General features: G+C 34.6%; 2 protein-coding genes across 2 annotated transcripts; one reads left to right on the top strand and one right to left on the bottom strand.

Annotated features, from left to right (window-relative positions):
- Nucleotides 1–3,954: 3,954 nt before the first annotated feature.
- Nucleotides 3,955–4,704, bottom strand: LOC110174462 (somatostatin-2-like). The gene is made up of 2 exons (XM_020940565.2): nt 4,579–4,704; nt 3,955–4,128 (listed from the first exon to the last, which is right to left on the bottom strand). The coding sequence occupies exons 1-2, from the start codon at nt 4,702–4,704 to the stop codon at nt 3,955–3,957; spliced, it is 300 nt and encodes a 99-aa protein (XP_020796224.2).
- A 2,301-nt stretch (nt 4,705–7,005) lies between these two features.
- Nucleotides 7,006–7,965, top strand: LOC110174463 (olfactory receptor 52Z1P-like). Its single transcript, XM_020940566.2, has one exon. The coding sequence runs from the start codon at nt 7,006–7,008 to the stop codon at nt 7,963–7,965; it is 960 nt and encodes a 319-aa protein (XP_020796225.2).
- The last annotated feature ends 4,467 nt before the right edge of the window (nt 7,966–12,432 follow it).

Raw genomic sequence — 12,432 nt, forward strand, 5'->3', positions numbered from 1 at the left:
AGACAGGAAACTCTTGACTCTTGAATAGCATTTTACTAGACTACTCCTTTACAGATTAGCTCATTAGCAGAAATATGTATAATATATTCTTCAATTGGTTAGCCTCAGTACATTTGGTTTCAACCTTTTATATTATGCAAAGTTAATGGCAGGGTGGCAGAGTAATTAGCACTCTCACCTCACAGCAAGAAAGTCCTGTGTTCGAATCTCGGGCGGGGTGGGGCCTATTTGTGTGGAGTTTGCATATTCTGTCCTTACTTGTGTAGGATTCCTCCAGTTTCCCTACCACTAAATACATATACGACTTCCCTGAAAATGAGATACTCAAACTCCGAGGGACTATCAATTTAGATTGTTCCACAGATTTCTGATAGATTGTTCAATAGATTGTTCTACAGATTGTGCAATAGATTTCCAATAGGTTTTTTGTTCCATTGTGCAATAGACTGATCAATGAATTGTGCAATAAATTTCCAATACATTTCCTATCGACTGTTTGATACACAGCTCAATAGATTGCCGATTACACTGTTCAATAGACTGTCTGATAGATTGTTCGATATATTTTTTCGACAGACTGTACAATAGACTGTTTGATAGATTGTTCTATAGACTGTGTGATAGATTTTTCAATAGATTGATTGTTGAGCTGATATATTTCAGATAGAAAGATTATTCAATAGACTAGTATCAATAGATTATTCATGTATGATAGATTGTTCATTTTTTGATAGATTGATTCGATTTTTGATTGTTTGATTTTCATTTATAGATGATATTTGATTAGATAGATTATTTTATTTTAGATTGTTCGATAGAGATTTTGATAGATTGTTCAATACATTATTTGATAGATTGTTCGATAGATAGATTTAGATTGATGTTCAATAGATTTTATTTTCGATAGAGTGTTCGATAGACTGTACGATAGATTGTTCGACATATATCCGATAGACTGTTCAATAGATTGTTCGATAGATTATTTCATAGATTGTTCGATAGACTGTATGATAGATTGTTCGATAGATTGTGCGATAGATGGTTCGGTCAATTGTTCAATATATTTCCAATAGACAGATTATTCCATAGACTGTTTGATAGATTGTTGGATATATTATTGATAGATTTGATTTTTTGATTTTGATAGATTGTTGATATTTGATAGTTGGATAGATATTATTTGATTGTTTGAAAGATTGTTCAATATATTTCCAACTGATATATTATTTGATAGACTATACGATAGATTGTCCCATGTTCCTTTCGATAGATTGTTCGATAGACTGTATGATAGATTATTCGATAGATTTTTTGATAGACTGTTTGATAAATTGTTTGATAGGTTGATTAATATATTTCCGATAGAAAGATTATTCAATAGACTGTATGATAGATTATTGATAGATTAGATAGTTGATAGATTGTTCGATAGATTTGATAGATTGTTTCGATAGATTGTTTAGATAGATTTTGATAGATTGTTTGGTAGATTTCCAATAAATTGTTCAATAGATTGTTCAATAAACTGTTGGATAGACTGTTTGATATATTTCTGATAGATTATAAAAATTTTTTCTGACAGAAAATTATAAACTTTTCGAAAAACTGTTCGAAAGACTGTTCGATAGATTTTCGATAGACTGTACAATAGACTGCTTGAGAGACTGTGTAATAGATTGTTTGATAGATTTTTCAATATATTTTCGAAAGATACATTATTCGATAGACTGTATGATAGATTGTTCGACAAATTGTAAGATAGACTGTTCGATAGATTGTGCGATCGATTGTTTGATAGATTGTTCGATATCTTTCTGTTAGACTGTACGATAGACTGTTCAATAGATTACGCAATAGATACTTCATAGTTTGTTTGCTATATTTATGACAGAAAGATTATTCGATAGTCTGTACGATAGATTATTCCATGGACTGTACGATAGATTGTTTCATAGACTGTACAATAGATTATTTGATAGATTGTTCGATAGATTTCCGATAGACTGTTTAATAAACTATTCAATAAATTGTTTGATGGACTGTTCAATAGATTATGCGATAGAATGTTCATCAATATATTTCCAATAGACAGATTATTCCATAGAGTGTACCACAGATTATTCCATGTACTGTACGATAGATTGTTCGATAGACTGTGCGATAGATCATTCAATAGATTGTGCGATAGATTATTAGATCAATTGTTCAATATATTTCCAATAGATAGATTATTCCATAGACTGTTAGATAGATTGTGTGATAGATTGTTCTATATATTTCCAACAGATATATTATTCGATAGACTATACTATAGATTGTCCCATGTATTTCCGATAGATTGTTCGATAGACTGTACAATAGATTATTCGATAGATTTTTCGATAAATTTCCTTCAGACTGTTCGATAGACTGTTTAGTAGACTATTCAATAAATTGTTTGATAGACTGTTCGATAAATTGTTTGACTGTTCAATATAGTTCCGAAAGAAAGATTATTCAATAGATTGTATGATAGATTATTCCATGTACTGTAGGATAGATTGTTTGATAGATTGTTTGGTAGATTTCCAATACATTGTTCAATAGACTGTTCGATAAACTGTTGGATAGACTGTTCGATATATTACTGATAGATTATTCAATTTATTTCTGACAGAAAATTGTAAACTTTTCGAAAAACTGTTGGATAGACTGTTCGATAGATTTCCGATAGACTGTAATAGACTGTTTGAGAGACTATGTAATAGATTGTTTGATAGATTGTTCAATATATTTTCGAAAGATACATTATTTGATAGACTGTACGATAGATTGTTCAACAAACTGTATGATAGACTGTTCGATAGATTGTTCAATATATTTCTGTTAGACTGTACGATAGACTGTTCAATAGATTGTGCCATAGATTGTTCGATACATTATTCAATATATTTCCGATAGATAGATTATTCGATAGACTGTGAGATAGATAATTTCATCTACTGTATGATAAATTGTTCTATAAACTGTACGATAGACTCTTCGCTATATTTTTCGATAGACTGTTCAATAGATTTTTCGATAGTCTGTACGATTATTCCATGTACTTTCCGTTAGTTTTTCGATAGATTTCCAATAGAGTGTTCGATAGATTTCCGATAGACTGTTCGATAAAATATTTGATAGACTCTTTGACAGATTGTGTGATAGATTGTGCAATAGATTGTTCTATATATTTCCAAGAGACTGTTTGATAGACTGTGTGCCAGACTATTCGATAGATTGTGCGATAGATTGTTTGATAGATTATTCAATATATTTCTGATGGATAGATTGTTCAATAGACTGTACGATAGATTATTCCATGTCCTGTACGATAGCTTGTTCGATAGACTGTACAATAGATTGTTCGACAGACTGTTCGATAAACTGTTTGATAGACTATTCGATCGACTGTGCAATACATTGTTTGATATATTTTTGATAGACTTTTCAATAGACTGTTAGAAAAACAGACACACTGTTCAATAGATTGTGCCATAGATTGTTTGATAGATTATTTGACAAACTGTTCGATAGATTGTGCGATAGATTATTCAATAGATTATTCAATAGATTGTTATATATATTTCTGATAAATAGATTATTCTATAGACTGTACAACAGATTATTCGACAGACTGCTTGATAGACTGTTCGATAGATTGTGCATTAGACTGTACAATCGAGTCTTTGAGCTCACTACAATACAGTGTTGACAGAAGGAATTATGACACAATGTTGAACAGTCCTCTGAAAATCAAAGGTACCAAAACAAAGCTGATTTGAATTTAAATTTAATTCATTTTAGTATTTATACAGTAATAGTTTGACAAGCTATTGGCAAGTAATTAGATAATTGTGATTTTTACGATAGTTTCTTTATTGGTTATGTGTGTTGTGGTTGGCTATTGGCTAACAGGAGCTGAGTGTAACTCTAACAGGAAGTCAAGCCCTTCCAGTAGAAGTTCTTGCAGCCAGCCTTGCGCTCTCTTGGAGGGAGGCTTGTCTCCACAGAGCGCTGGAGGTTCACATGACCAGCCGGCCCCTCTGGTAGAACATTGGCTTCAGGTACAGTTATCTGAGCCAATAGGAGGTCCTCTGCGGCACGCTGAAATACACAAAAGACAAATCTAAGACTTTATATCACTTAAGTGCTCAGTGGCAACATAGTAGTTAGGTATAACAATTGTTACCAAACGTTTCAGACTGGGTCCCCACAAAAAAGCCTTGCCATGCAATTTAATTGGTGCTGATAACAATTGCGAGAGGCAAAACATGTCAACAACATTGTTTTTTTGGGGTTTTTTTTGTTATATATAGTGAGAGACTTTGAAATTATCTCGCAACTCTCCACAATGGAAACTAAGATGACACATATTTATATTATATTGTATATTAAAAAGCAACAGTTTTTAAATTTTGTGGTAACTCATGAATCATAAGTCATGAGTCAGTTAAATAAATCCATCCAGATAGATGCCTAAAATATAAATGCAATTTATTGTAGGCCTTTAAAACTTAATACAATAACTGCAATAAAATCATGAGTTAATTTTACCTGTGAGAGACTCTGCAGCAGTTTGTGGCGTGTCAGCTCCATATCTAACTCCTGCTCCAGGTCCTGGCCTAAGTCCAAAGGCACTGGGCTCTGGTTGGCTTCAGAAGACAGGGTCAGGACCAGCATGGAGAATAACAGGACAGACTGCATCTGCACAAGAAGGAAGAAGACTGGCTTTGAAATCAGGCAATAATACTTTTAGTAACAAGATGCTAGCAATTAGATGGTTGATTTTAAAGAAAGAAACTGAAGGAGAATATTGAAGAATTGCTAAAAGGTAAAAGATGAAGAAGTAAAATTATTTTCAGTGAATAAAAAGAGAAATAAATCATACTTTTGTTGTCTCTTTTGGCTGTTTTATCTTGGTCCGAGTCTCTTGAAAATGTGGATGTTTGATTTCACTGCCATTTTCCTTATATCAGTCCAGGTTCTAATCACATGACCTGTATGCGCCAATTAAAATGTGCAGCTATACCTTTAGCAAGAATCAGACAAAGTGTTTATTCCAGATAAAATATAATCACAAACACAACACTGAAATGTCCTGCTGTGCTTAGGTCACTGAATGCCTCATTAGAGTCAGTAAACAGAACACACTGATGCAATACACTTGGGTTAAGAAACTGAGGAATTGCAACTCACAAAAAGTAATGGATTTTTATAGGGACATTCAAATATTATAAATTTCCCCCCAAACTACATGTCTCTGATGTTGCTGTTTTTTGAAACAAAGGTTAAATTTTTGGCAGTTGCAGACAAGGATGCAGAGTGTCTAATTAGATATTTCTCATTATTCGTATGTCCACAACATAAAACAATGTAATTTTTGTTTTACCAGTGTGTGTCCTATTTGGCAACGTGTAGACTCATCTCCAACTTATTTGCACTAATTCAGAAGATTTGATACTTTCTCTTTTAACTCTAAATGCAGGCCTGATGACAAAGGGAATGGGCAGATATAGGCCTACATAACAACTCAGACAAAAAGGTTAAATAAGCTACCTGTAGTTGACAATTCATTAAAACACTAAGAAACTTTTGTTAGTCTAGAGTGTTAATAGTTGGCCCATCTGGATACTGGAGACTTTGGTTGCTATGGAGACTCACTAATGTCCCTTTGTGTTAGATTAAAACCTGATAAGGTTCCTATGTAAATAACATCTGTTCCAAGTAAGATCAGATCAATCTGGTGACGTCTTTACAATGTCCTGACCTCACAGTCAACAAAATGTCTCAGAATGACAAGAAGCTGCACAGTGGAAATAACTTTGTTCCTTCTAAATGTTTGAAAACCAATCAAAGGGTTATGTGAACTATAAAATACAGAAAAAAATCAACTTTTGGTGAACTTAAAGGTCCTATATTACACAAAATATCAGCTATAAGCCATGTTATAATGTTACTTCTTCAAAAACAAACCCACAGTTGTTTTGTTTCATTCACACATGTTTAAGTAATCATGTATATTAGTATATTAGTCGTAGTGTTCAAGTTAACAGTTTCTTTTTCCCTTAAGGGTTTTCTAGTTGAGCGAAGAGCCTAAATATACAGGGTTTGTGTGTTAAATGTGTGAATGAAACAAACCACATCTCCAGTTATGTTTTTGATCAGGAAACAACATTATAATAAATCAGAAAATTGTGTAACATGGACCCTTTAACTCCTGTCCATTTTATATACAAGACACACAATGCTGTAATGGAAACATAAGAGTGTTTTCAAGTTGGCATACATCTCTGGTTCTCACGAGATAACCACCATAACCCATCACAGAGGTAATGTTTAAAATACCCAGGAGGCTAATATGAGCAGCAGGGGCAAAAGAGATGGCTATAAAACTGTCTCTCTCTAACACAGCATGTCGCTCCTTGGCAGAGTGACCCCCGTCTCCTCATCTCTTCTCTTGTTGATCATGTGCCTGTTGTTATCCATGTTATTCTATCTATATATCTATGTATATTCCTAGGAATTGCCTAAATTGCATTTGATTACAGTTTATGTGTTAAATCTGACTATGCATTTTTGTCTTGGTTTGATTGTGAGATTAGTTACAATATTTATGGTGCTTATGCTATAACCTCTTTTAATATACTTTTTTATTTAGGCTTATATTAGCCAAATGTACAATGTACCGAATGTGAAATTTGTTGTGCTCATTCTATTGCAGTGTACTTTTGGAAGCAGCTTTGTTGAACTGGACACATTTACATGACCAGTAAAAATCAAATCAGCTAGCCCATTAATAAGCCAAAGATACATCTGAACCAACGATGCAGTGTTGACAATGATTTTCACAATATTGTTTTCAATCTTTAACATTTTTTCATTTACATGACATTGAACTGATCGGATAACTCCCGAAATAAGATAATGATCAGACCAATGATTGTTGATCAAATCGACTGAATTAATCAATATTATATCAAAATGAATGGTACTTATTATAACATTACACCCTACGTGAATCTTTTAAGCTATAACCTACCTCCTGAAACTGTTATCCCAACTTTCTTGTTTGCCAGTTTGAGCTATGTGATCATCCTTTTTTGTAATCTCATTCTTATACTGACTATCATTCTCAACAAATGCCTGCACCAACCTATGTACCTGTTCCTCATTAACCTTCCTATCAGCGACCTGATGGGGTCTTCAGCGTTTTTCATTCAAGCCATGAGACAAATCCTAATGAAGAGTCAAACTATTTCTTACCCCACTTGTGTCACCCAGGCCTTTTTCATCCACATTTACGCTGCTGGTACCATGTTTATGCTCACTGTCATGGCTTATGACAGATACATCGCAATCTGCTGGCCACTTAGGTACAATGTTGTGATGACCAATGCTCATATTATGAAAGTGATTACGCTTACTTGGTTAGGGTGCCTTGTTTTAATAGGTGTCCTTTTTGGGTTGCTTTTACGCTTGCCCCGATGCCGCTCTGAATTGACCCAACCCTACTGTGACAACCCTTCTTTGCTGATGTTGGTTTGTGAAAATACATCTATAAACAACATCTATGGACTCTTTAGTGTAGCATTGACACAAGTGATTGCCAATGGGATGATGCTGTTCACATATTTAAGGATTTTGATTGCATGCTTTCGATCCAAACGTTCGGATACGAAGGCCAAAGCGCTCCAGACCTGTGCCACTCATCTCTTGGTTTTTCTGCTACTTGAATGTTTGGGGCTCTTCACCATTATTTCCTACCGACTTCGGGCCATCCCGCTACACCTCCGGAGGTTCATAGGGGTATCCACTCTCATTTTCCCCCCAACTCTTAACCCCATTATCTACGGACTAAAAACAAAAGAGATCAGAGACAAAATCATACAGTTTTTCAAGAATATCTCCCTTCGCACAAAACTCAATTGTATTCACTTTTAATTATTTAGTTTTCTGTGTTTTTATTTATTTATTATTTTGTTAATTAATTGATTAATTTCAGGGACAGTGCATGATAATCAGCATTTCAATTTGCATATGCCAGAGTTAGCTGTAGAAATATTTTTCATCTGTACTGCTGTTGTAAAATGTTACAGGATTGATTGATATCTGCAGGGTCCAGTGTTTATTGTTGAAATTCAAACTTTTTTTCCCCCTTTTTGTTTGTTGCTTTGTGACATTATAAGACCTGCCAAGAAGCTGCAGGTAGCATATAATTTTGACTAATACACGGTATTTGTGTGTTACGTTTTACAGTATAGGTTTTATATACATTTTCGAAACAATACATCAAACTATGAAAAGAAAACAAACATATGTATAAACCCTCATAGCCTGAATTGAGAAGGTCATGACAAATAGCCACTAGATATTCAATTTGCTCAAAAAGAAAAACAAAAAATTAATTGGCTTCTCTAAGAGACACGAGGTTTTGGTCTGTGCATCTGTATAACTAGTGTCAGTTCTCTGCTTTTCTGTACATGGCACTTGTGGCTTTGTTCTTGCAGCCTTACAGCCTCTTAGCCTGCAGATGGTGCTACTGGTCTTAAAATCACTTGATCTCATATTCACTTGATTATGAAACATATATACAATTACAGCAAAAGTGCAGCAACCACAAACCTTTTTTCATTGTGAGATCAATAAAGTTCTATCATATCTTAACTGGGACAATGTAGTAACTGGGAAATGTGTAGCCTATTACTGACATTATTATTCATTCATCCCTATAGCCAGTATATATTTTTTTTATAAAACAAATGTCCATAGATACATTAGAAAGAACCTAGAGGCATTAATAAGAAGAGGGGCAGGGAGTTACAGTTTTTTCAATTGTTTTAGCACATGAGCACAGCTGGTCAAATCATTTGGATCAGCTCACAGCATCCTCAGGCTCTTTCTTAGAAAAGTTGACACAGCTCTTTTTCAGAAACACACATGATCAGTGAATTCAACTTGTATTTTCAATACTACAGGCCTGTTCTCTCATACTAAAGGACTTTGGCCCAAACTCAGTCACTTCAAATATAGAAAATCAAACAATGCAAAATTCTACAATTTGTGAGCACCAAAACTCTAACAGGAAAGATATCACACATGAGTCAAACAGGGAGAAAGGTCTCAGTGGAGAGTACACACTGTGTCAATTTACATACAGATATTCACAGTGTGAGATGTTTACATGTCTTGTTTGAAACAAAACAACAAAACACATTATATATTACAGAACAGAAGTGGTGTTGATGTATTTGCTAATCCAACATCTTTCAGTTAAATAAACAATTTTGATTATATACTGCAAAATCTACTTTGCAATTTATATTTTACATAATACAATAGAGACAGGTTTTAGACAAAAAAGCACAGATTTTCAAATCCAAAATTCATGTGTAAAGTGTGAACCCCAGAGTCAGACCGCACTAAATCAGTGATTCTCCGTGGTCACTGGTTTTGACTGAGATCAAAACTAAAGCTTTTGAGCTGCTTTGTCACATGAATGAAAAAGCACAGAAGCACACATAAGCGAAGTGTGAGTTTTGATGGTAAAATTTCCTTTGGGACATGATGAGTCAGTTGTTGTCAGACTGTATTTTGCTGAGATCAAATTTTGTTTAGGAAAACTAAAATTCTGTTTAGGATTTTGTGTGAGCTGAATTACAAATGTCAGTTTTCAATAGAAAAATGTGCCGAAGCGATTGAAAAAATCTTTAAGTAGTATTTGTGTATTGTGGTGCCTTCGCCACAAGGGGGAGGTGTTTGACATAACTTAACTGTAATGAAGACGCAATATTAGGCCTATATAAGCCTACTAACAACAGAAGCCTAACAATTGTCCAAATTGTCTATTTAATATAAAATGTGAGACTTCTCTAATGGGGAAAATGCATTTTTAAATTTAATTCAAACTGTTATCAATTGAAAATGTCTTCTGGGTGGGAGTCAAAACATCTTGATTGCAAAAAAGCAGGTCCAGTGGATAGATGTATTGTTTTAAAATGATCTTTTATTTTCTTTGACTGAGACACAAAGGCCACTGAGACTCACAGTGTAAATGTTGCAGCAACTGCAACAATTTGCTGCAGCAAAACTTGAATTTCCCACAAGCTCAATAAAGTATCACTCTCTCTATTAAAGCGATAACAAATTTAGAATATTCTTTAATTTTGATAAAATGGCGAGAACTGGGCACATACTTAAGGTACAGTCATTCAGTAATATCTGTACATTTGAACAGTGAAATTTATTTTTAAATAAATGGAAAACGGCCATGTTTATTAGGCACATTTGTACCTTGAAGGCACTCTTGAGGTGCTTTACATCAAGGAATCACTCACCCATTCACAGACACATTCACCAGTGCTCACAAACACACGGGAGAGGTTAAGTGTCTTGCCCTAAGGGCATGTGGCTCATGGCACAAGCTAGCATTTGAACACTCACAGCTTAAAGGCTCCATGTTACTCAAAACTGACTCTTGAGAGATTTAAGACATGTTAGTGTTGTTAACGCATCACAAACATACCTGGAGTTGTGTTTTGTGTCATTCACACGTTTGAGCAACTTTTTATTATTAGTCTGTCGACATCTTCATAGCTCAAAATGCTCTGTTTCTGATTGAAAAGAAGAACTCAGAAACATTATGACATAGATGAGAAAATAGCATAATATAGTGCCCTTTAAATGATATTTTTCTATAAAGGTCACCACCAATGTTCTTGTCAATCTAGTACTACTAGTACTGCTAATTCACTGATTTTCCTACACTCAGCATAATTCCTCAGGTAGTCCACGGTAGAAAAAGGATTCAGAGGTAGTCATTTAGACTGAACAATCTTTGATATAATTTTCCATCTGAAGGCACTCACCTAAGAAGCAACAGATCTATACTGCTGGGGACTAATCCTTTCAGGGTAGTATAAATTTTCACAGATTAAAATGTTGACATCTCTTCTGATTGAGATCAGTATTGTCAACATAATTTTCAATCCTAACTGTTAATACATATTAATGTTGACATGAATGAATCTGTTAATTTTTATTTTAACCTAGGTGGCCTGAAGAATAATAAAATAGAGGTCTTTTCCAACCAAAAGAAAAATATCATAATGTCTCTCAAAAATGCACATCCATCCATCCTCCTGCCTGTTCTGGGTCTTCCCCGGGGCCTCCTCCTGGTTGGAAGAAGAGCCAAAACAAACCAAAGCATCTTGGCCTGTTTCAGCAGACATATAGATGCGGAGGATGTCTGGATATGGAAAAGTGCACCTGCTTTACTACTGTGACCCTGATATTACTGAGTCCCAGATTAGTTTTGGTATTTAAGACAGGACACAAATAATTAAATCTGTTCTTTCAAGGATCAAAGTTGGTGTTACCTCTGATACAGTCAGTTACACTATGGAATCTACTGGAATCTTTTGCTGCCATTCAAAATAAAAATAACTCTTGATGTTGTTCTACTGAAAATGAAGATCACTTTGTCCTTGAACAAGAGACTTCTCTCAGTGTGGCTGTAGTGATTACTCACTCCATGGTATCAGTGTGTGTGTGTGAATTAAAGGGCAACATACTAGTTGCACCTTTTACATTTTGTTTTGCGACTGTGAAGAAAACCTTTCATTTGCGATAGGCAAATAACAAATTTTCAAACAGTTAACTTCAGTCTTGGCTTGACCTAAGACAGAACTATGTGTTGTTGTTTGTAAAATCAGTAAGACCCAAGTCATCCAAAAACAGTCTGGAAGCAGTACTGTGATGAACATGACGTTATATGTTTGTATATGTTGTTGGTACACAGGGCCCATTAACTACTGCTTATGTGTTTTTAATTAATTCCCAATAGCTACTTATTGACTTCACTCTAGTTGAGAGTGGGTGAATGTACATGACTGACAACAATAACAACATGACAAATGAGCACCACAGCAGTAATTACTATGAGCTGTGTCAGGGGTAAGGTGCCTCAAGAGATGTCTGTGGAACTCTCCAAACATGTTTGCCTCCAAATGTGTCATTGGTTTCTTTCCAGAGTAGTTCATCTGACATTCAACTTAATCAATATTATATCTATATTATACAATATATAATATACCTTTTGTATGGGTACTTGCTATACAATATTAGTCATGTATGGAAGAGAGCACATTTTGCAACACTTGTTCAGTTGTCTCTTAGAATGCTTTAACTGGTGCCGCTGGCAGGATAGACTGTCCATATTAATGAACATAACTAACCCGCTAGGTCCAAATAGGAAGTAAGCACGTAGGTGCTTTTGGCTCCACCGACTCTGGCTTCAATTGACTTTACATTTTAAAAAAATGTCACATCTCACTGTAACTGCTGCAGTGAGCCCGGTCACTTTAGTCTCTACATGATCCTGGAGTTTTAGTCAGCTATGTTGTCCTTATA

Source organism: Boleophthalmus pectinirostris, unplaced genomic scaffold, assembly GCF_026225935.1.
Source record: "Boleophthalmus pectinirostris isolate CB_2022bp ecotype Guang Dong unplaced genomic scaffold, ASM2622593v1 HiC_scaffold_9, whole genome shotgun sequence".
Lineage (NCBI taxonomy): Eukaryota > Metazoa > Chordata > Actinopteri > Gobiiformes > Gobiidae > Boleophthalmus > Boleophthalmus pectinirostris.

Coding starts and splice junctions, on each gene's coding strand:
- LOC110174463 (XM_020940566.2), top strand. CDS start 7,006: ATGAATGGTACTTATTATAACATTACACCCTACGTGAATCTTTTAAGC.
- LOC110174462 (XM_020940565.2), bottom strand. CDS start 4,704: ATGCTGGTCCTGACCCTGTCTTCTGAAGCCAACCAGAGCCCAGTGCCT. Junction 4,129..4,578: donor TGCTGCAGAGTCTCTCACAG/GTAAAATTAACT, acceptor TGTGTATTTCAG/CGTGCCGCAGAGGACCTCCT.